This window comes from Panthera tigris, chromosome D4 (genome assembly GCF_018350195.1).
Source record: "Panthera tigris isolate Pti1 chromosome D4, P.tigris_Pti1_mat1.1, whole genome shotgun sequence".
Lineage (NCBI taxonomy): Eukaryota > Metazoa > Chordata > Mammalia > Carnivora > Felidae > Panthera > Panthera tigris.
The window spans coordinates 32,244,103-32,269,407 of record NC_056672.1 but is presented as its reverse complement, the minus strand read 5'-3'; the positions used below and the strand labels follow the sequence as shown (position 1 = coordinate 32,269,407).

Sequence of the window (25,305 nt, the reverse complement as noted above, 5' to 3'; positions counted from 1 at the left end):
CTCTCTGGCCTGCCAAGTTTCAAAAGAGAGATCAGTCACGAGTCTTATAAGTCTCCCTTTATATGTTAGGGCACGTTTATCCCTCGCTGCTTTCAGAATTTTCTCTTTATCCTTGTAGTTTGCCAGTTTCACTATGATATGTCGTGAAGAAGATCGATTCAAGTTATGTCTGAAGGGAGTTCTCTGTGCCTCTTGGATTTCAATGCCTTTTTCCTTCCCTAGGTCAGGGAAGTTCTCAGCTATTATTTCCTCAAGTACACCTTCAGCACCTTTCCCTCTCTCTCCCTCCTCTGGGATACCAATTATGCGTATATTATTTCTTTTTAGTGTATCACTTAGTTCTCTAATTTTCCCCTCATACTCCTGGATTTTTTTATCTCTCTTTTTCTCAGCTTCCTCTTTTTCCATAATTTTATCTTCTAGTTCACCTATTCTCTCCTCTGCCTCTTCAATCCGAGCCGTGGTCCTTTCCATTTTATTTTGCATCTCGTTTAAAGCATTTTTCAGCTCCTCCTGACTGTTCCTTAGTCCCTTGATCTCTGTAGCAATAGATTCTCTGCTGTCCTCTATACTGTTTTCAAGCCCAGCAATTAATTTTATGACTATTATTCTAAATGCACTTTCTGTTATATTATTTAAATCCTTTTTGATCAGTTCATTAGCTGTTGTTATTTCCTGGAGATTCTTTTGAGGGGAATTCTTCCGTTTGGTCATTTTGGATAGTCCCTGGAGTGGTGAGGACCCACAGGGCACTTCCCCTGTGCTGTGGTGTATAACTGGAGTTGGTGGGCGGGGCCGCAGTCAGACATGATGTCTGCCCCCAGCCCACCGCTGGGGCCACAGTCAGACTGGTGTGTGCCTTCTCTTCCCCTCTCCTAGGGGCGGGATTCACTGTGGGGTGGCGTGGCCCGTCTGGGCTACTTGCACACTGCCAGGCTTGTGGTGCTGGGGATCTGGCGTATTAGCTGGGGTGGGTAGGCAAGGTGCACGGGGGCAGGAGGGGCAGGCTTAGCTCGCTTCTCCTTAGGTGATCCACTTCAGGAGGGGCCCTGTGGCAGCGGGAGGGAGTCAGATCCGCTGCCGGAGGGGTGGCTCCGCAGAAGCACAGGGTTGGGTGTTTGCGCGGAGCAAGCAAGTTCCCTGGCAAGAACTGGTTCCCTTTGGGATTTTGGCTGGGGTATGGGCGAGGGAGATGGCACTGGCAAGCGCCTTTGTTCCCCACCAAACTGAGCTCTGTCGTCCCGGGGCTCAGCAACTCTCCCTCCCTTTGTCCTCCAGCCTTCCCACTTTCTGAGCAGAGCTGTTAACTTATGACCTCCCAGATGCTAAGTCATGCTTGCTGTCGGAACACACTCCATCTGGCCCCTCTGTTTTTGCCAGCCAGACTCAGGGGCTCTTCTTGGCCAGCAGGCTGCCCCTCCGCCCCAGCTCCCTCCCGCCAGTCCATGCAGTGCGCACCACCTCTCTGCCCTTCCTACCCTCTTCTGTGGCCCTTTCGTCTGCGCTTGACTCTGGAGACTCTGTTTTGCTAGTCTTCTGGTGGTTTTCTGGGTTATTTAGGCAGGTGTAGGTGGAATCTAAGTAATCAGCAGGATGCGCGGTGAGCCCAGCATTCTCCTACGCCGCCATCTTCTCTCCCTTTATTACATTTTTGTAAATATTCATTTATTTTGGGGAGAGCACAACCAGAGGAGGGGCAGAGAGAGGGGGACAGAGGGTCCAAAGTGGGTTTTGCATTGACAGGCAGACAGCAGATGTGGGGCTCATACTCACAAACCATGAGATCATGACCTGAGCTGAAGTCAGATGCTCAGTTGACTGAGCCACCCAGGTGCCCCATACCTTTATCTCTCTTAAAACTCAAAATTGAAACAAAAAAGTCACTAACCTCTCAAACTAAAATTACAGTATTCACCAAGCAAAAGACAACAGCACTTGTTGCTTAAAATGCAGATATAAAGATATAAAATGCAGATATAAAATGCAGATATAAAGAACAAAACCATTAAACAAGTACAAAAGTTTTCCTTGGTTCTTGTTACACAAAACTTCATGAATCAAAAAGTAAAATACCTATTTATATTCCACAAAACTCAATCTTTCTTAAGTGGTTAATTTACACTATACTTTTTAATCAAGGCATACTCCTGTGTCAAAAAGAAGACTGAACAACTATGGATTTTATATGTGTGATTACATTTTCACATTACTGATGATGTTAACAAGTTTTAATATTTGTGCATTTATTAAACTTTAAGCATTCATATTTTAAATTATAAAGTCTCATTAGTTAACTGTGGAAAAGAGAGGATCGCTTACTTCATTTTCAGTTCATAAAAACAGATGAATGTGAGAAACAGAACATAGGACTATAAGGGATGCTGTGGTAGGTACTCCCTTCCAGATGAGGCCTTCATTCCATTCTCTAAAGGAAGGCTCCACTTACACCCACTCAAAGTCATGTTCCCTCTCCCAACATCATGGCCTCTAGAACAGGAGGCAGTGGAAGCCGGTATCCAATGAGTGATCCGTACAAGAATATAAAAGCCAGATCCTCTTGCTTCAGTTTGGGGTAATTCAGAAGGGACCTGACAGTTCCAGCTGCCTGTGGGATCTGCCATGGCTCTACTGCAGTTTCACTTCCCTTTCTGTGCGGTCCTGCCTTCCCTCCCCCTCACAGGTGTTATCACAGACAACTCTGGTACACAAATCTGAGTTTCAGAGTGGGCTCCCTGAGCAATCTGCGCTACAATTAAGGGGTTTGTAAGGAGGTGTCACTCAAAGCGAGGCATCTAAAAGCATGGCATAGAGAATGGGGTATTTGAGCTGAGACCCTACAGAAAAAAAAGCCCCTGAGCAAAGAAACTGAGCCAGAGCTTAGGCCCACACTTATGCTATTTTATGGCCCATTTCCTAACATGGGCCCATTCCAAGCATGGCCTAGAGAATGAGGTATTTGAGTTAAAACCCTACCAGAAGAAAAAGCCCCTGAGCAAAGGAACTGAGCCAGAGCTTAGGCCCACCCTTATGCTATCTTATGGCCCATTTCCTAACAGAACAATTAGATGAAAAAGAGAAACTCTACCAGCCACATCTGCAGATAGTCACAGATGAGGGAACTGCAGGGAAAAAAAAAAAAAAAAAAAAAAAAAAGCCCTAACAAGGAAGTTTCAGTGAATAACTGAACATTAAAAATATAAGCAGTTCTTTTTCATCTGGGATTCAAAATACAGTTCAGTATCCATATACATGTAAGTTAATATCCTGAGTAATCATAAAAATCAAGTTAATTTTTGTCTGAAATCTTTATAAAACTTAGTAAAAACAATAACTGCACAAAACTTGATTTTCAAGAAAGAATGTATTTCGTATTAGTTAATCCACTGAATATTTTCTAAGTGTGTTCTACCCACTACTAACATTTTCTTTTCCCCAAGAGGTACTATTAATTGTTAGTTGCTATCAAATATAGGCCATTTATGTGGAAAGAAGTCTTTCCTCCTTAATACTCTCCAAAATACTGGGGCACCTGGGTGGCTCGGTTGGTTAAGCGCCCAACTGGCTCAGGTCATATCTCACCGTTCATGAGTTTGAGCCCCACGTCAGGCTCCGTGCTGACAGCTTGGAGCCTGGAGCCTGCTTTGGATGCTGTGTCACCCTCTCTCTCTGCCCCTCCCTGCCCCCTCAAAAATAAATAAACATTTAAAAAAATTTTTGTAAATACTCTCCAAAACACTCAACAGATAACACAATCAGCAATAATGTTTTCTATTACTAAAGGATCAAATGACTGATTTCCAAACTGTTTTCCATGCCCACCATCACCCCCCAATCCTGGGCCCAGAGTCTCCAGATGAAAGTGCCTCAAGGAAGGAGTTACTGAGGGAGAGTGTCCCACCAAATGTCCCACCTGACATTTCAGCCAAGTCAGCTCTTCTTTTATTTTCAGTTTTATATATTGACCTTCTAAATAAATTTCACTTACATAAGTCTGAAAACCTCTGTGCTTTTAAGTTTATTTTATTTTGAGAGAGAGAGTACATGTGCACACGAGTAGGGGAGGGGCAGAGAGAGAGGGGAAGGGAGAGGATCCCAAGTAGGCTCCACACTGTCAGCGTAGAGCCCAGCATGAGGATCAATCCCACAAATCCATGAGATCATGACCTGAGCTGAAATCAAAAGTAGTACACTCACCCAACTGAGCCATCCAGGTGCCCCTGAAAAACTCTGTGCTTTCTTGAAGTGATTAGCATGGTTCTTGGCACACATAAAAGGACTTCATTAAATGGAATGGAGTCACCAAAAACAAAACATACTTCACCACCCTAGTCAAGTCCTACTCCTTGTAAAGTAAGCTTACAAAGAACAAATACATTTGAGATCACAGAAGTAAGACATAAATCTATTTGCAAGCTTCCCTGTAGACATGTAAACACACACACACACACACACACACACACACACACAATTTTCCTATATGCTCAAGTCAAGGAATAACTTTTGCAAAACAAATATGAAGTAGTATGTATTTTCTACAAAGTACTATCTAAACAGTAAGATTAAAACCATCTGAAAAGGAGAGAAGAAATATGGGGAAAAAGATAAGCTAGGCAAAGTAACTGTTGAACTACAACATTTGCCATGGTAATGTGCAAAACTTACAGCACTAATGTTTGTTTTCCGTGAACTCCAAAGTAAATAAATTTGCATTAACAATCTTATTTTTCCCTAAGAGTTATGGATTTGATTCAGCAATTTCTTTTCATTTGAAGGGATTTTTCTGGCTCTTATAGGTGACGATGATAACTTTAAGTGAAAGTACCAACAATAAGAGGCATCCTGGAGGAATTTACAAGCCCCTGCTCTGTCTTCCAGGGATACCAAGAGTACTTAATGTAAGTTCAGAGTTCCTGTATGAGAATGCACACTTACAGATCAGTTAGTAAAAAGGCATTACATCACATTACTTCAGTGAAAACAGTGAGATTTGCTCTGAAAATTGCAAACACTAGATCTCACAGATGCTTCTTTTAGGGAACTCTGCTGAGCAGGCGTCTACAAGACTCAATGTTTGGACCACAAGCATGTGTATGTGTGCCTGTACAATAGTGTTTATTTGGAAGTCAGGCTCAGGTTTAAGTAAACTATAAGCCATTTGATCAAATAATTTTTGATACCATTTATCACTGTACCCTTTTCTTCCTAATAATATAATCAGTAGCTAAGTACAAAATAAACACCATACTTTTTAAGCAGATTTCCAATTTCTTACACCTTTTTTAATAATACCTTAAAAAAAACTATGCATCCATATGCCTAAAAATAATAATAACTTATGCAGTTAATTTCATTAATACTAGATAAAGTATTTATGCAAGTCTATTTTTCCTATTTACAGGGCAATTTTCCCTAGGAATAGTAATTAAAACCAGAAACAAACTAATTCCAAGAGTATTTTTTTTATACAAACCATCAACAAGGATACAGCTGTCACCATTATCCAATTAGTCTTAACATTGAAAAATAGAATATATTAATGAGTCTCAACTTACCAAGTGGATAAGTAGGAATTAATACCATGGGTTGCTAATTCAATGTATCATTGAATATTATCAGGCTATCCAATCCCTAAAGCAATGTTCTGCATTAGGTGTTTAAAGAAAAAAATCTCAGTAAGAAATTCATCCATAAAGCTGTTTATTTAACAAATATTGAGCACCTACTGTGTGCCACAATCATGCCAGATATTGTGCCAGGCAAGGGATATGTGTTAGTGAACAAAACCAACAGGGTCCCCTTCTCTAGGAGCTCACATTTTGATGGAGAAGATATATATTAAACATGCATAGATCAATGTAACACCACCTTCTTTGTTCTTTTAAAAAAATACTTGAATAAATCTGAAAGTCTCATATTCACTGTGTTTGGACAGTCTCCGGAAGAAGGATCCAAGGTACCATCTAAATTCTATATCCTCCAGTAATTAACATTATCACACATAACACTTGAAAGGAAGAATTATATTGTATTTATCCTTGAAACCCCTACTGTATTATATATAGACACATCATGCCAAGTTCTGGCTTTGAGTCATTACTATGACAAAAAAAAGATTTATTTTCATAACGTTATTGAAATAATAGTAAGTGAAAATATTTGTATGGTACTTTACAGTTTACAAAGCTCTTTTACAAAGTATATCCCTGAACTCTCCTAGCAACCCTATAGAGGCAGAGGATAAATCATGCCTCCGATCAGCAGTTAAGGAAACTCATGATTTGCCCTAACTTATTCAGCTGGTAAGTGACAGACTGAGATTTTAAAACAAGTCTTCTGGCTCCAAAGTCAATGTTCATTCCAAGAAAATAAATACTTTACCACTAACTGCTAAAGCAGCTTTCTATCTGCTTATTTAAAACATTCTTTCTCCCTTAAACCTTTACACCAAAAATGTTTAAATAAATCATCACCTCCTCTAGTCTCTTCAGTATAGCTCCATGCTCATGAACACTTAGTGGGCAAAATCGGCCACATTCAGTGTCCAGCAAAGTATGTCTCAGGGCTTCCATCTGGAGCTGTGCATATCTGCAGCTACTCAGAAATCTCAGGAAACTGCGTATTCTTAACAGTTACATTTTAAACAAACAAAAAAAAAATCTTTATAAAATGTTCTATATATTTCCTTATCTGTCCCTAAACAGAGTGTTCCAAAACAATTTAACACTCTCCTAATCCAAACAAGAACTACAGAGCCTCAGTCCTATAGCTAGACTCTTTGTTAAGTGCTGATGATTCAAAGACAAATAGACACAGACCCCAACTTCAAGACAGACACAGGAAAGGGCAAGGAGGTAGTCAGAAGCACATTAAAAGTACAAAAACAGGTGTCTAAGGTAGGGGCAGCGCACAGTCCAGAAGGCCTTCAGGCAATAACTAAGGGATACACAGGCAGAAGACAGCAGAGACCAGTGTAGACATGGAATTAAGGAGGGAATCTTAGGCAGTTTTACAATAATCATTTCCAAAACTTGATGCCTGCAGGTAGAAAGGAAGAAGGAAGAGGGGGGGAGGGGTGGAAGGGGGACGGGAAGAAGAGAAGTGGGAAGAAGAGCAGGGGAGGGGGGTGGGTAGAAACAGGGAGGGGGAGAAGAGGAGGGGTGGAAGTAGAAGGGGGGAGGAGAAGCAGCAGTAGAAGGAGGGGTAGGAGGAGAAGTAGTAAAAGTAGTTAGTAGTAGTAGAAGTTGAAGTTCAACAACAGGCTATAAGGCTAGAAGAAGGAAGACACATTGCTCAGGTCAGAGATGTCAAGCACAGGTGTGGGCATTCCCTGGAGAAAAGTAAAGGCAACCATCCCACATTCAACTCAACAAGGTGAAGACAGCTGAAGGGAACCAGCACATGTACACACATGCACAAAGAGAACCTGATGTCACCTCCTCATCTTCTCATTTTATAGACAGAGTAAGTAGAAATATTCCCATGGTTCTGATCACAAATCACAGAATTAGAGCATCAGAGATTATCATGATTAACCTTGTCATTTTGTGGGTGAGTAAACTGGGCTCCAAAGAAGTACAGTTATTTGGCCAAAGCCACAAATGTTACCAGCAGAATAAGGACTAGAGCCCAGATTGCTTGTCCCTTGAGTCTAAGTTCTGCCAACAGACACTGTCCACCTCCCAATATTTACATGAATTTGTACTGTTTCTACCATCATTCAAAACTCATTTAACATGTATTATGATGAGTACTAAAATGAATTTTAATAATAGAATTTACCTCAAAATTATTTATGCTGAACTAATATAATCTTTCATAAATCTGTCGGGAAATAGCCTTACAGTCATTTATATAATTCTTTTCCTACAGTAGTTATCTTAGAAAATGTGATGTAGATTAGCAGTCATAACTCACTGTTGTGTTTTATTATTTTATCATTATAAATAATAGTCAAGGTTAAAGATAATAGTGATATTATAAATCTACCATTAATGCATATAATGGAGTCTATAATAACTAATAGAGTAATTAACTACAGAAAATATAGATGCTGGCAGAAAGAAATTCTTTGAAAACGGGCATAATTATTCTCACTCATGAACAGTGGTATTCTTTCACAAAGACCCAAGACTCTAGAATCAGTCTTCTCCCTGATCAGAATACTCTCCCCTAAATGATCTTTAGGAGATAATATAATCCTGTTCCCCAGACAGGGTGGGGAGATCATCTTTCTTGATAAGAAAGCAGAGATATCATCTAAACTCCTCTAATAGGAAAATCTCAAATTATTGTTTCCAGGCATTCTCATTAACTGATTTCTAAAACACCTCCAGAAAAGTTTTGCTACTAGCTTTTCAGATTTTTAAGGAAAATATATAGTACATAGTTGCCAATACATTAGATTTTACCAACATATTGAATTTATCCATTTCATTTAATTTGGTTCACACTAAAAGTGAATGTCACAAAGAGCACAGAGGTAACTATGCAGTTGAGAAACAGCCCAAATGCCTATGGATTCCTTAAAATATCTCTCCAAGTCTCTCAAAGCTAAGTCCCCAAAGTACTAAAGGATGACATTCCAAGAGACATTACAGTGGTGTTGAAGGAATATGACAGAAACCCACAGGATCTAAAGCATGTGCTCAAAACCAGCCCTCAGGAAACACCTATGTCATGAATAGTCCCATCATACCATTCTGTCACAAAAGCCTCTCTGGGTCCTAGACCACCTGCTAAAACTGTTTGATTTTGATTTATTCCATTAAGAGAGCAGAATGCTAAGACTTTATCAAATGAAATGTGCAAATAAAACACCTTTAAAATAAGTTAAACGAACCGGAGAAGTTGGTGGCGTATAAGGATGCTGGGCTCACCTCATCCTGCTGATCGCTTAGATTCCACCCACATCTGCCTAAATAACCGAGAAAACAGACAGAAGACTAGCAGAACAGACTCTCCAGAGCCAAGTGTAGACAAAAGTCCCACGGAAGAGTGTAGGAAGGGCAGAGAGGTGGTGCGTGCTACATGGACTGGCGGGAGGGAGCCAGGGCAGTGGAGGAGCAGTCCACAGGGCAAGGCAGAGCCCCTGAAGTCTGGTTTCCAAAAGCGGAGGAGCCAGATTCCGTGAGTTCTGACAGCCAGTGGGACTTAACATCTAGAATGTTAAAAGTCAACAGCTCTGCTATCAGAGAGCAGGGAGGGCGAGACGACGCCAGGAGAGAGAGTTGTTGAGCCCCGGAAACACAGAGCTTGGCGGGGAAACAAAGGATCTGGCAAGCGCCATTTCCCTCTCCCATCCCCCAGCCGGAATTCCAAAGGGAACCAGTTCCTGTCACCCAACTTGCTTGCACCGTGCAAATGCCCAATGCTATACTTCTGTGGATACATCCCTCCAAAGGGGCCTACCTCCCTCCCAGTGCTGCAGGGCCCCTCCCACAGGGTACCACCCATGGTAAAGCTAGGTAAGCCACCCCCTCCTGCCCCTGTGCACCTTTCAGATCCACCCCATCTAAAACGCCCTTGGCCAGATCCTATTGAAGCAGCACCACAACCCTGGCAGTGTGCAAGCAGCCCAGACAGGGGGCACACCACTCCACAGTGAGTCCTGCCCCTGGGAGAGGGGAAGATAAGGTACACACCAGTCTGACTGTGGCCTCAGCGGTGGGTTGGGGTCTGACTGTGGCCCCGCCCACCAACACAAGTTTCTCAGGACAGCACAGGGGAACTGCCCTTCAGTTTGGAGTTACTGCAGGGACTAACCAAAACGTCAAAATGGAAGAATTCTCCTCAAAAGAAACTCCACGAAGTAGCAACAGCTAGCGAATTGATCAAAACTGATTTAAGCAATATAACAGAACAAGAATTTAGAATAATAGTCATAAAATTAACTGCTGGGCTTGAAAAAAGCATAGAGGACAGCAGAGAATCTATTACTACAGATATCAAGGGGCTAAAAAATAGTCATGAGGAACTTAAAAATGCTATAAATGAGGAGCAAAATAAAATGGAGGTAGCCATAGCATGGACTGAAGAGGCAGAGGAGAGAATAGGTGAATTAGATGATAAAATTATGGAAAAAGAGGAAGCTGAGAAAAAGAGAGATAAAAAAAAAAATCCGGGAGAATTAGAGAACTAAGTGATGCAATCAAACGGAACAATATCCGTATCATAGGAATTCCAGAAGAAGAAGAGAGAGAGAAAGGGGCTGAAGGTGTACTTGAACAAATCATAGCTGAGAACTTCCCTGATCTGGGGAAGGAAACAGGCGTTGAAATCCAAGAGGCACAGAGAACTCCCCTGAGACGTAACTTGAATTGATCTTCTACAAGACATATCATAGTGAAACTGGCAAAATACAAGGATGAAGAGAGAATCCTGAAAGCAGCTAGGGATAAACAGGACCTAACTTACAAAGGTAGACACATAAGAGTAGTAGCAGACCTATCTACTGAAACTTGACAGGCCAGAAAGGAATGGCAGCAAATCATCAATGTGAGGAACAGAAAAAATAAGCAGCCAAGAATCCTTTATCCAGCAAGTCTGTCATTCAGAATAGAAGGAGAGATAAAGGTTTTCCCAAACAAACAAAAACTGAAGGAATTCAACACCACTAAACCAGCCGTACAAGAGATCCTAAGGGGGACTCTGTGAGTGAAATGTTGCAAGGACCACAAAGTACCAGAGACACCACTACAAGCATGAAACCTACAGACATCTCAATGACTCTAAACCCATATCCTTCAATAATAACACTGAATTTAAATGGACTAAATGCTCCAACCAAAAGACATAGGGTATCAGAATGGATAAAAACAAGACCCATCTATTTGCTGTCTACAAGAGACTGATTTTAGATCTGAGGACACCTTCAGATTGAAAGTGAGGGCATGGAGAACTATCTATCATGCTACTGGAAGTCAAAAGAAAGCTGGAGTAGCCATACTCATATCAGACAAACTGACTTTAAATTAAAGGCTGTAACAAGAGATGAAGAACGGCATTATATATTACAGGGTCTATCCATCAGGAAGAGCTAACAATTATAAATGTCTATGCGCCGAATACCGGAGTCCCCAAATATATAAAACAATCATAAACATAAGCAACCTTATTGATAAGAATGTGGTAATTGCAGGGGACTTTAACACCCCACTTACAACAATGGATAGATCATCTAGACACAGGATCAATAAAGAAACAAGGGCCCTGAATGATACATTGGATCAGATGGATGTGACAGATATATTTATAACTCTGCATCCTGAAGTAACAGAATATACTTTCTTCTCGAGTGCACATGGAACATTCTCCAAGATATATCACACACTGGGTCACAAAACAGACCTTCGTAAGTATCACACCATGCACACTTTCAGATCACAATGCTATGAAACTTGAAATCAACCACAGGACAAAGTCTGGAAAATCTCCAAAAGCATGGAGGTTAAAGAACATCCTACTAAAGAATGAATGGGTCAACCAGACAATTAGAGAAGAAATTTAAAAATATATGGAAACAAATGAAAATGAAAATACAACAATCCAAATGCTTTGGAATGCAGCGAAGGCAGTCCTGAGAGGAAAATACATTGCAGTCCAGGCCTATCTCAAGAAACAAGAAAAATCCCAAATACAAAATCTAACAGCACACCTAAAGGAAATAGAAGCAGAAGAGAAAAGACACCCCAAGCCCAGCAGAAGAAGAGAATTAATAACATTCAGAGCAGAAATAAACAATATAGAATCTAAAAAAACCGGTAGAGCAGATCGATGAAACCAAGAGTTGGTTTTTTGAAAAAATAAACAAAATTGATAAACCTCTAGCCAGGCTTGTCAAAAAGAAAAGGGAGAGGACCCAAATAGGTAAAATCATGAATGAAAATGGAATTATTACAACCAATCCCTCAGAAATACAAGCAATTATCAGGGAATACTATGAAAAATTATATGCCAACAAACTGGACAACCTGGAAGAAATGGACAAATTCCTAAACACCCACACACTTTCAAAACCCAAACAGGAAGAAACAGAAAATTTGAACAGACCCATAACCAGCAAAGAAATTGAATCAGTTATCAAAAATCTCCCAACAAATAAGAGTCCAGGACCAGATGGCTTCCCTGGGGAATTCTACCAGACATTTAAAGCAGACATAATACCTATCCTTCTCAAGCTGTTCCAAAAAATAGAAAGGGAAGGAAAACTTCCAGACTCATACTATGAAGCCAGCATTACTTTGATTCCCAAACCAGACAGAGACCCAGCAAAAAAAAAGAGAACTACAAGCCAATATCCCTGATGAATATGGATGCAAAAATTCTCAATAAGATACTAGCAAATCGAATTCAACAGCATATAAAAGAATTATTCACCATGATCAAGTGGGATTCATTCCTGGGATGCAGGGCTGGTTCAATATTTGCAAATCAATCAGTGTGATACATCACATTAATAAAAGAAAGATAAAAACCATATGATCTTGTCAACTGATGCAGAAAGAGCATTTGACAAAATTCAGCATCCTTTCTTAATAAAAACCCTCGAGAAAATCGGGATAGAAGGAACATACTTAAAGATCATAAAAGCCATTTATGAAAAGCCCACAGCTAATATCATCCTCAATGGGGAAAAACTGAGAGCTTTCCCCCTGAGATCAGAAACACGACAGGGATGTCCACTCACACCGCTGTTGTTTAACAGTGTTGGAAGGTCTAGCATCAGCAATCAGACAACAAAAGGAAAGCAAAGGCATCAAAATTGGCAAAGATGAAGTCAAGCTTTCACTTTTGCAGATAACATGATATTATACTTGGAAACCTGATAGACTCCACCAAAAAGTCTGCTAGAACTTACACATGAATTCAGCAAAGTCACAGGATACAAAATCAATGTACAGAAATCAGTTGCATTCTTATACACTAATAATGAAGCAACAGAAAGACAAATAAAGAAACTGATCCCATTCACAATTGCACCAAGAAGCATAAAATGCCTAGGAATAAACCTAACCAAAGATGTAAAAGATCTGTATGCTGAAAACTATAGAAAGGTTATGAAGGAAATTGAAGAAGATACAAAGAAATGGAAAAACATCCCGTGCTCATGGATTGGAATAAATATTGTTAAAATGTCAATACTACCCAAAGCAATCTACACATTCAATGCAATCCCAATCAAAATTTCACCAGCATTCTTCTCGAAGCTAGAACAAGCAATCCTAAAATCCATATGGAACCACAAAAGACCCTGAATAGCCAAAGTAATATTGAAGAAGAAAACCAAAGCGGGAGTCATCACAATCCCAGACTTTAGCCTTTACTACGAAGTTGTAATCATCAAGACAGCATGGTATTGGCACAAAAACAGACACATAGACCAATGGTATAGAATAGAGACTCCAGAATTGGACCCACAAAAGTATGGCCAACTAATCTTTGACAAAGCAGGAAAGAATATCCAAAGGAAAAAAGACAGTCTCTTTAACAAATGGATGAAACATCTCTTTAACACAAGGATGAAACTAGACCACTTTCTTACACCATTCACAGAAATAAACTCAAAATGGATAAAGGACCTGAATGTGAGACAGGAAACCATCAAAACCCTAGAGGAGAAAGCAGGAAAAAACCTCTCTGACCTCAGCCACAGCAATTTCTTACTTGACACATCTCCAAAGGCAAGGGGATTAAAAGCAAAAGTGGACTACTGGGAACTCATGAAGATAAAAAGCTTCTGCACTGCAAAGGACACGATCAACAAAACTAAAAGGCAACCAACGGAATGGGAAAAGATATTTGCAAATGACATATCGGACAAAGGGCTAGTATCCAAAATCTATAAAGAACTCACCAAACTCCACACCTGAAAAACAAATAACCCAGTGAAGAAATGGGCAGAAAACATGAATAGACACTTCTCTAAAGAAGACATCCAGATGGCCAACAGGCACACGAAAAGATGCTCAATGTCACTCCTCATCAGGGAAATACAAATCAAAACCACACTGAGATACCACCTCATGCCAGACAGAGTGGCCAAAATGAACAAATCAGGAGACTATAGATGCTGGAGAGGATGTGGAGAAACGGGAACCCTCTTGCACTGTTGGCCAGAATGCAAACTGGTGCAGCCGCGCTGGAAAACAGTGTGCAGGTTTCTCAAAAAATTAAAAATAGATCTACCCTATGACCCAGCAATAGCACTGCTAGGAATTTACCCATGGGATACAGGAGTACTGATGCATAGGGGCACTTGTACCCCAATGTTTATAGCAGCACTTTCTACAATAGCCAAATTATGGAAAGAGCCTAAATGTCCATCAACTGATGAATGGATAAAGAAGTTCTGGTTTATATATACAATGGAATACTACGTGGCCCTGAGAAAGAATGAAATATGGCCTTTTGTAGCAATGTGGATGGAACTGGAGAGTGTTATGCTAAGTAAAGTAAGTCATACAGAGAAAGACAGATACCATATGTTTTCACTCTTATGTGGATCCTGAGAAACTTAACAGAAGACCATGGGGGAGAGGAAGGGGGACAAAAAGTTAGAGAGGGAGGGAGCCAAAACATAAGAGACTCTTAAAACCTGAGAATAAACTGAGGGTTGATGGGGCGTGGGAGGAAAGGGAAGGTGGGTGATGGGCATTGAGGAGGGCAGCTGTTGGGATGAGCACTGGGTGTTGTATGGAAACCAATTTGATAATAAATTTCATATTAAGAAAAAAAAGTTAAACAGCCTTTCCCCTAACTTTTGTTGTGGAGTTAAGGGACTCCTTAACAACAAATCAGAACACAACAAATCAGAACTGTCTGAATTTTTCTTGTATGTCCTAAGAAATTTCCTCTTCCACCTAAAACTTGCCTTCCAACTAAATGCCATTTTTGATCATTAGCAATTTTTGCTATATTTGAGTTTTTTGGAGAAAGCTTATAACTTCACATATCACCAAATGATAAAACCTCAAAGGCAAGTAATAATGGCAAAATGGGTGTGGAGATTATCCCCAAATAACTGCATCTCAATACTTAATCAGCAGGAGAACTTGAAAACAGACCATTATCTTTAACTTGGAGGCAAGAAAGCTACTGGGCTGACACGAACACCTGAAGAGCATCCTATCATGTTCACATCCATCAGAAACATTATCTTCCCTGGTTTGGTCAAGGTGACGCTTTGTATGCTTCTGTCTGTGTTTTCCTGCATGTCCATGTATTACAGAAAATAGAATTGATGCTTAAACTCCCCTAAGACTAAAACCCACAAAAACAAGTTCAAAACATGAAATTGGCCAGGGTGACTGACAAACTAACGATTACATATGTGTGTACTACATGATGTATTTTACAATGCAGTACATCTGTAAGTCGTTGCTCAGAAATATGAGGAAAGAGGCTCACAAACACAGGAAACTGCTAGTTAAGAACACGTATTAACAATGACATTCTTTTCCCCATGCCCATCACCCAAAGAGCAATGATAGGCTTCCTGAATTCATCCCTCCTCTCCTAAACTAGTCATTTATTTAGAAAAGGCTGGACCAGAAGATCATTAAGATTACCAGATACTCCACATCCATGAGGTCAACTTTCACTCTTAACTATTTCCTGCATACCTTCTAACAAATGCTCAAAAAAGTAACAATGCCTAACAAATTCTTCAAGACTACAGTATCTATCAACCCATGGCCCACAAAATGGTATGCAAGCCACTTTAGATACACAAGTCACCACTAGCTTTATGGTTTTGAGTAAAACCATGGGCAGAGTGGAAAATAATCAATTATTACACTCAAAAAATTTCACCTCAGATAAATCTGAATTCACCAGATAAAATGAAAAAATCCTCTTCAGTAGGTTCATATTACCCAAATTTCAAAACTCCTAAGCAAATGAATATTAAACATGAAACTTGCCAAGACTTGGGCTCTCCAAAGTGGAGATAATTAATGCTGTAGAGGTCCATATCCTCGGTGTGCCACGCGAATGTGGTTTTCCACATGCCAAAATAGAGATAAGGGGTGTTTACACCCTCAATAGAAATACCGCACTCTTCCTCAACCACATCCAAGACCGTATTTAGGCGAGCTATGTTCCATTCATCCACACCCTGGAACCAGGAGAAAGAGGAAAAAAAAATCAAATGTTAATAAACTAATAAAAATAGCATTTATTAATCAAACTGTCATGTGCCAAAATTATCATACTTTACACTTAAATTCACTGAGAAATGAAAAATAAAGCAATCATTATTCAGGTAATATATGTATGTATATATCAATTATTAAAGATCCAAGATTACTACTAGCATAATATGGTTCTATATGAACATTAGTATGAAAGTATACCAATAAAATTCCCGACTCCAAATGGAAGTATAAGTTAAGGCTCCACCCCTCAGTTGTTGTTAGCAAAAAATCATTGCTTCAAAGACTATGATCTGAAGTGTGCTTTCCATTTTTGGCACACCTTTTCTTTGAGGGTGGGAGTAGTTTTTTCTTTTTAAATTATTTATTTGTACATTAGCTTAGAAGTCATATTCAACATCAGACATCATCTCAAGATACTAATAGTAAAATATATCTTCTGCCTTCCCACTCTCATCCCTATGCATTTCAACTTTAGCATGTGATACATTATTTCCTAAAAATTCCACTATAATTATGGGAAAAATTCTTAGCACTTCTAAACCACAGATCATTGTGCTTTTACTGCTCCTTCAACTAAATATTATTCTTTCTATATAAAATTTATTGTCAAATTGGTTTCCATACGACACCCAGTGCTCATCCCAACAGCTGCCCTCCTCAATGCCCATCACCCACCCTCCCTTCCCTCCCACCCCCCATCAACCCTCAGTTTATTCTCAGGTTTTAAGAGTCTCTTATGGTTTGGCTCCCTCCCTCTCTAACTTTTTTTTCCCCTTCCCCTCCCCCATGGTCTTCTGTTAAGTTTCTCAGGATCCACATAAGAGTGAAAACATATGGTATCTGTTTTTCTCTGTATGATTTATTTCACTTAGCATAACACTCTCCAGTTCCATCCACGTTGTTACAAAAGGCCATATTTCATTCTTTCTCATGGCCAGGTAATACTCCATTGTGTATATAAACCACAATTTCTTTATCCATTCATCAGTTGATGGACATTTAGGCTCTTTCCATAATTTGGCTATTGTAGAAAGTGCTGCTATAAACCTTGGGGTACAAGCACCCCTATGCATCAACACTCCTGTATCCCATGGGTAAATTCCTAGCAGTGCTATTGCTGGGTCATAGGGTAGATCTATTTTTAATTTTTTGAGGAACCTGCACACTGTTTTCCAGAGTGGCTGCATAAATATTAACTTCTTATGTCGATGGGAAATTTTAAATACAGAATAATAAAAAAATCCTTATCCAAACTTTAGTAAAACTGCTGGAATAATGTAGTTTTATAGCAATAATGGTGATGATACAGAGAAAAGGATAGAATCACTGATACCAGATAGGAAAAGATTCTAGTTTTATTAGAACTTACCAATTATTCAATTATAACTCACAACTGCTTAAAATCTTTACAAACTATGTATTTTTCCTATATGCCTTTCTCATAACCACACATAAACATAAGATATTGGGATCATTCCTATGAAATCATGAGGAAACTGCAATGCCTGTAAATCCATTTCAATCTCCTTATGATGCTATTAAAGAGGGGCATTAAATGCATTTCTGTATAACAGTAAGGCCTTCTCCAATAACTATGTCAATGACCACACAGATCTCCCTTATCCACTAAAAACTTTCAGGGTTGTTCTGTTTTAATTTGGTCTCTAGATGATTCTCTAATCAGTGTACTAATCTTACTTCCTCAAGCTTTGGGTTAGCAAAATTATTGATGCAGCAGTTAATGAAGCTCTGCCTCAGGTAACATAATTAAAAGTCCCAAGGGAAATATTTTAATTCCCAAATTTCCCTAAGTAGCCACTCTATCTACAGCTTAAAACTCCACAGTGGGAAGTCTGCTATTTGGAAATTGGTCAAAACTAGTATCCTTTTAGAGAAAATCCTAGGTTCCAATTTATGAGACTTCATAAAAATTAAATCAAATTCTATAAAATGTTTTATCTCACTCTATTTATAGTGATGCAGCCTCTTAACTCTAGTCCAATCAGACCTCAGCCCAATCACTCTAATAATAGATTCCTATTTGAAAGTCATTACTGAGGCAATGAATCTGAAGTAATAAATGAGCAACATATTATAGAAATCATTTTAAACTGAATGAGCTTACGAATTTACAAACAAACTATTTCTCTGAAATTCCTACATTTGGGGAATTCTTATCTTTATTTCTGACATTATCTTTCAGAAATAACTAAGGCTGAATCCCTTGACATCCCTCGACATGCAGGTCTGAGAGGAAAAAGGTAGAGAAAGCGTGCTGAGAGAAGAGCCAGATTATGGCCCCAGCTCTGCCACTGACCAAGGTAAAAATCACTGAGATTTCCTGAGCTTCCGTCTTTCTTCAAGAAAACATGAGAGCTGCAGCACTTCCCAGAGTTACTCAGAGTACTGAATGGTCTAAAGGACACAAAGCCTTTGGGAATAACACTTATTATTTCTTAGAACCTACGAAATGAACACCTCCACTATTCTGTAGTATATCTTACTGGCAAGCCTCCAAAACAACAAGGAGATAAGTGATTAAAAAAAAAAAAAAGTTCTGTGAAATTCACTACTGGTTCTTTCCATTAGTGGGCAAATAACATGTTTGCAGCACTTTCTTCTAGGTAAGGCCAAGGTTACCATGATGCTGAAACCTAATTTATTTTGCTAAAATAAAAAGTCATATCATTTCAATTAAAGAGCTTATTAAAATATTAAGAGTAACTGGTATAATGGAGACTAAAAATAAATCTTATTGCTTCAAAATTCCTTCTCCAATTTGTGTTCTCTACTATTGACTGAACTAACCACCACCAAAGACAGGCTCTGCTGAAACACTTAAGAGTCCAGATTTAGACAAGGAGCACATCTAGTCTGTCATTTACATAAGTTGTTGTGCCATACTCTACCCCATTATACTGCACATACATACACACTATACCTATTCAAAACAATCCTGTAAAATAGGTAACATTATACCCAAATGAGCAAATGGAAAAACTAATACTCCTAGCTAGTAGTAGGTGGCAAAGATAAACCTAAATTTGACTCCTGAGCCATCATTTCTAAACTCTATGCTTCCAGTTCTGATCATCTTAAAATACAATGTATCATCCCCTTCTCTCAGCCTCCTCAACAAATATCCAAGGAGCTAAAATTCAGGACAGACAAACATATAAAGCTCCCATTATTCCCACCCACGGGTACAGCCATCCGACACAAACACTAGTAAGGCTTAAAATGCAAGCCTGTTTTACTTGTGAGAGTGGTAACAGAACTCATTTACTATAAAAGCAGTCTTCAGAAAGACCCTAGATACAAACAATAACAGGTCAGAGTTTGCCCAACTATTCAAAGCTTACAGCTAATGAGTCTTAGCAGAAAGTCTGAACACCAGCCCAAGTTCATAGACAAATGCCTCTTCTGAGATTCCATCCCCCTCAAAAAAAGCTCTCCACACAATGTTCTGCAGGTACTTGAGCAATATTTGTCATTCACTTGACCTCCACTGGGGCAGACATTTCCTGTCAGATCCCCACTCCCTCCACTCCAATCACCCCATCCAGTCAGCTTCCTGGGCCCTCTCCTGCTCCGTTTGTCTTCTTACCCTGTGTCTGTCATGTTTTCTGAAATAATTCACCATAAAGCCCTTGTCCTCCAAAATTAGTCCTAAATCATTAACCTGGTACTCTCTCATTTAGGGCTTTCCACATCTTCATTGCCATCACTCTATATTCTGTCCTCAAAATTGTCAATATCCAACCACATGTTTCTCTCCCTACCCCCCATCTCCTGCCATTATCCTCAACACCTTCAATGTTATCCCAATGGGGCTACTTTCCAAACAATATTATGAGCCCCCAATCTTTCTCCTGAGTTTCAGTGGCATATGCCCCACTCTAAGATGGATTCACAATGACCAACAAAAATTTCTGAAATGTAAGAATTATAAGGGGAAAATATCATTCTATTCAAAAACCCAACTATTAAAAAAATAAGAATCACCACCTAGAAGCTATAAGACTGAGAAAATACTGAAAGAATTATTAAAGATTCTAACGTTTTCAGGTCTGCCCCTGATTCAAATGAGGTTATTAAAAAAAAAAAATACAGGGGCACCTGGGTGGCTCAGTTGGTTAAGCATCCAACTTCAGCTCAGATCATAATCTCGCGGTTCACGAGTTGAAGCCCCTCAACGGGCTCTGTGCTGACAGCTCAGAGCCTGAAGCCTGCTTCGGATTCTGTGTCTCCCTCTCTCTCTGCCCCTCCCCCACTCGTGCTCTGTTTCTCTCTCTCAAAAATAAATAAAAACATTAAAAAAAATTTTTTAATAAAAATACAGAGAAATCAAATTACGGTATTCTGACACAGAAATGTCATTGAGTTATAACTGGATGTTGTGCTCTTGGTCTTTACAAGAGCTGACATAGCTAGCACCTATTTAAATCCCCTCTCTCAAAGTCTACCAACTGCAGAACTGGGGACATCTTTTACACCTAATAACATCCCTCATCAAATTATTAAGAAGAAACAAAGCAATGTATGCAAAATGTATTTTAAAAATTAGTAAACAAGTTTTGATAAAAGGAAAAATAACATTTTCTTTATATCTGACATCTACCAAAAAACTAGTGCCAAGTTTTGACACTGTACAGGTACTTGGTAATTATTTTATTAATGCAGAGACCTAAAATGCACTGGAATAATCCCCATGCTAGCAAAACAGAGGCAAAACACCCTCATTTTACAGTTGGAAGCAAGATACTCAGTAATTTAACAGGCCTCCTTGTTTGAAAATTAGTCCAGTCAGTCTCCTCAGTAGTAGATGTATTGTCTGCCTAGTGAATCATAATTCTTTGTAATCAATCCCTTGAGAAATAGCGGAGCTGGTCCCATTTTTATAACTCAGTATTATTACATACTGTTTCTCATAGGACATTACAGTGAGGTAATTTTTTTTTATTTTTTTTTAGATATTTTTACTTAAACTAATTAAATAAAAATACTAAATTTTAAGCATTTTTAAAAAGAGTATGCTCTTCCTCATTAGGCTTTTACCATCCCTTTTAATGACCCTATCACAGTCTGGCCAACACCTAACAAAAGACCAGGCACCAATCTCCACTAATTCACCAGGAACTTAGAGATAGGCTAATGTAAATTACTGCCACTAATTTATATGGCTTTAACAAGCCCTTGAAGTTTCAAAGGTAATGCACATGGGGAAAGAAAAATAAAACTTGGTTAGTGCTTTAAAGAATTCAAACTTCAATCCATTTTACACAGTAATGAGGGAAAATTGTACCTTTCCATAACTAAAATGAAAGCTCATGGTCCACATTTTAAAACAGACTGAGGATTTCCTTCAGATCTTTACACAATAAAAATAAATTACACCCAAATGAAATTCATTCTGCTTTAAAATTAATTACAATGTGTGACACTATAGCTCTTTTTGTTTCTTCCTTTCCATAAAAACGTCTCACATCTCTAAACTTATTCGTTTTAATTTTTTTAAGTTTGAGAGAGAGGGAGAGAGAGTGGGGAAGGAGTAGAGAGAAGGAGAGAAAGAATCCCAAGCAGGCTCTGTGCTACCAGAGCAGAGCCCAATGCAGGACTCAATCTCCTTACGAACCATGAGATCATGACCTGAGCCTAAATCAAGGGTTGGACACTTTACCAACTGAGCCACCCAGGTGCCCCTAAACTTACTAGTTTTAAAACAGACCCCCTTTCCTCAAAAAGTTAAAATAGAACTACCCTATGATCCAGCAATTACACTGCTAGGTATTTACCCAAAGAATACAAAAATACTAATTCAAAGGGATACATGAACCCCCATGTTTATAACAGCATTATCAATAATAGCTAAATTATGGAAACAGCCCAAGTGCCCATCGTATAATGAGTGTATAAAGAAGACATGATATATGGGGTGCCTGGGTGGCTCAGTCGGTTGAGTATCCAACTTTGGCTCAGGTCATGATCTCACGGTTCGTGAGTCCAAGTCCCGTATCAGTCAGTGTAGAGCCTGCTTTGGACCCTCTGTCTCTCTCTCTCTGCCCTCCCCTGCTGGCTCTCTCTCTTTCTCTCTCTCTCTCTCAAAATAAATAAATAAAATTTTTTAAAAAGTTAAAAAAAGAAGACGTGGTATGTATATATGTATATATATAATATGTATGTGTGTGTGTGTGTGTATAGATAGATAGATAGATAGATAGATAGATAGATAGATAATGGAATATTACCTGGCCATGAAAAAGAATGAAATCGTGCCATTTGCAAGGACATGGAAGAAGCTAGAAAGTATTATGCTAAGCAAAATAAGTCAGGCAGAGAAGACAAATACCATACGATTTCACTCATATATGGAATTTAAGAAATAAAACAAATGGGTGCCTGGGTGGCTCAGTCAGTTGAGCATCCAACTTTGGCTCAGGTCATGATCTTGCAGCTTGTGAGTTCAAGCCCCACATCAGGCTCTGTGCTGACAGCTCAGAGCCTGGAATTTGCTTCAGATCCTGTGTCTCCCTCTCTCTGCCCCTTCCCAGCTCACAATCTGTCTGTCTGTGTCTCTCTCTCTCTCTCAAAACTAAATAAACATTAAAAATTTTTTAAAAAAGAAATAAACGAGGAAAGGGGAATAAAAGGAGAGAGAGAGGCAAACCAAGAAACCGACCCTTAACTATAGAGAACAAATTGACAGTTACCAGGGGGAAGACTGGTGGGGGATGAGCAAAATAGGTGATGGGGATTAAGGAGTGCACTTGCTGAGGTGAGCCCCACACTGGACTCTGTGCTGACCATTCAGAGCCTGAAGCCTGCTTCGGATTCTGTGTCACCCTCTCCCTCTGCCCCTCCGCTGCTCATGCTCTGTCTCTCTCTCTCTCAAAAATAAACATAAATAAATAAATAAATAAATAAATAAATAAATAAATAAATAAAAAAGTCTAGACAATAACCAATGTAGAACAACTTTCGAAACAAACTCAACAACTAAAACACAACCCACTGAAGAAATGGGCAGAAGACATGAATATACACTTATCCAAAGAAGACATCCAGATGGCTAACACACACAGGAAAAGATGCTCAACATGACTCCTCATCAAGGAAACACAAACCAAAACCACAGTGATATACCACTTCACACCTGTCAGAATGGTTAGTATTAACAACAGGAAACAACAGATGTTGGTAAGGATGCAGAGTAAGGGGAACCCTTTGGCACTGTTGGTGGGAATGCGAACTGGTGCAGTCACTCTGGAAAACACTATGGAGGCTCCTCAAAAAATTAAAAATAGAACTACCCCATAACACAGCAATTGCACTACTTAGATGCTTATCCAAAGGACACAAAAATGCTGTTTCGAAGGGACACATGCACCCCAGTGTTTATGGCAACACTTTCAACAATAGCCAAAGTATGGAAAGAGCCCAAATGTCCATCGACTGATGAATGGCTAAAGAAGATGTGGTATATATACATATATGTGCAATGGAATATTACTCAGTGACCCAAAAGAATTTCTGGTGCCATGTGCAACAACGTGGATGGAACTAGAGTGTATTATGCTAAGCGAAATAAGTCAGTCACAGAAAGACAAGTATCATATGATTTCACTCAGATATGGAAATTAAGAAACAGAATAGATGAACATAGAAGAAGGGAAGGAAAAATAAAATAAAAACAGAGAGGGAGGAAAACTATAAGAGACTCTTAAATACAGAAAACAAACTGAGGCTGCTGGAAGGGAAGTGTGTAGGTGGATAGGCTAAATGGGTGAAGGACATTAAGGAGGGTACTAGTTGGTACAGCGCTGGGCGTTATATGTAAGTGATGAATCACTGGGATCTACTCCTGAAACCAACAGTACACTGTAGTTAACTTACTTGAATTTAAACAAATCAATTTTTTAAAAGAGAAACAAATAAATTAAAATTCTGCAACAAAAGTACCATAAAAAAAAAGGCAGGCTGTTCACCTTATAAAAAGGTAATTATGAATATGAGAAGGAGGGCAGAGAAGAAAAAGAGAGAAATGTCCAAATAAAGATTGCAGAGAGCTTTGGACTCCTGAATTGAGTGTGGACCATTAAGGGTTTGAGGTTAATGTGTCTTTGGTTCCACACAGAAGCAACCCCAATCCTCTTGGGAGAAAAGCAACCTCCATTTAGATCTATAAATTTTTCACAAATTAAGATCAAGTCAAAGCATACAACCAAAGATCTCTATACACACAGGGAAGCAAGGCAACACTGGAAAAAGCTAGCAAAAACAACTGACAAAGCATTTAGAACCAGCCCCCACCAAAGGTAGTTGACATTAGAATTACCAGAGAGACACTAAAGAACATGAAATATTTAAAAAAATAAAATATGGAATCACAAAGATAAGCTCATAAAATAAACTATTTGGAATGGCGAGTCAGATCTGGGAGGAAGGGGTAGACTTCCAGAAATGAAATACGTCATTACTAAACTAAAAACTCAATGAAAGAGTTAAACAAGAGAGGTAGTTAACCAGAAGATAAAATTTAAGACATTAAACACATGGTGCAGTACATGTAAATTGATGTAAAATCAATTACATTAAAATCTTTGTTCACTAAAAGACACTGTAAATAAACCTATCTCTAAAATTTTTGATATCAACTTCAATTAACTTTAAATACACTGAATTGAGGGGCACCTGGGTGGCTCAGTCGGTTAAGAGCTCAACTTCAGCTCAAGTCACGATCTTATGGTTGGTGAGTTCAAGCCCCACATCAGGCTCTGCGCTGACAGTGCAGAACGTGCTTGGGATTCTGTGTGTGTGTCTCTCTCTCTCTCTGCCCCTCCCCAACTTGCACACACATGCTCTCTAAATAAATAAACTTTTTAAAAAATAAATAAATACACTGAATTGAATCCACAAAACTGGGACATCTCAGACCTTTACTGATGCTGCAGCTTTTATTTTCCAAATGGCCAAAATACCAAAATGCCTACTGTATTTATGGATTGAAAACTGCTTATAAAGCCTTCACTATTACACCTACTTTTGAAGATTATAATAGTCTATGTGGCCAAATATTTGAGGTTATTCTGGACTTATTTCAATGTTCTTCATTTTTAATTCTTCACAGCCATGTGAGAGTAAAGATAAATAA

The 25,305-nt window shown here is 39.1% G+C and overlaps 1 protein-coding gene and 1 long non-coding RNA gene across 17 annotated transcripts in view; one reads left to right on the top strand and one right to left on the bottom strand.

Annotated features, from left to right (window-relative positions):
• KDM4C (lysine demethylase 4C) overlaps window positions 1–25,305 on the bottom strand; it is a 431,545-nt gene that overhangs the window by 330,598 nt on the left and 75,642 nt on the right. For 11 of the 13 annotated variants that reach the window (XR_006210796.1, XM_042965101.1, XM_015544915.2 and 8 more), the window contains exon 6: window positions 15,921–16,114. The exons of 1 other annotated variant lie outside the window; for it this stretch is intronic. Coding sequence is in view for 11 of the 12 variants with exons in the window: in XM_042965101.1 (XP_042821035.1) it covers window positions 15,921–16,114 (194 nt within the window). In the remaining variant the exon portion in view is untranslated. Of the gene's footprint in view, window positions 1–14,699; window positions 15,206–15,920; window positions 16,115–25,305 lie in introns of those variants that run through there. One more of the 13 variants, XM_042965109.1, reaches the window with a different exon arrangement.
• The window catches only part of LOC102949191, a 71,413-nt gene that overhangs the window by 27,311 nt on the left and 18,797 nt on the right, over window positions 1–25,305 (top strand). For all 4 annotated transcript variants that reach the window (XR_447207.3, XR_006210798.1, XR_006210797.1 and 1 more), the window contains 2 exons: window positions 4,794–4,895; window positions 18,358–18,475. This is a non-coding gene — a long non-coding RNA (uncharacterized LOC102949191). The remainder of the gene's footprint in view (window positions 1–4,793; window positions 4,896–18,357; window positions 18,476–25,305) is intronic.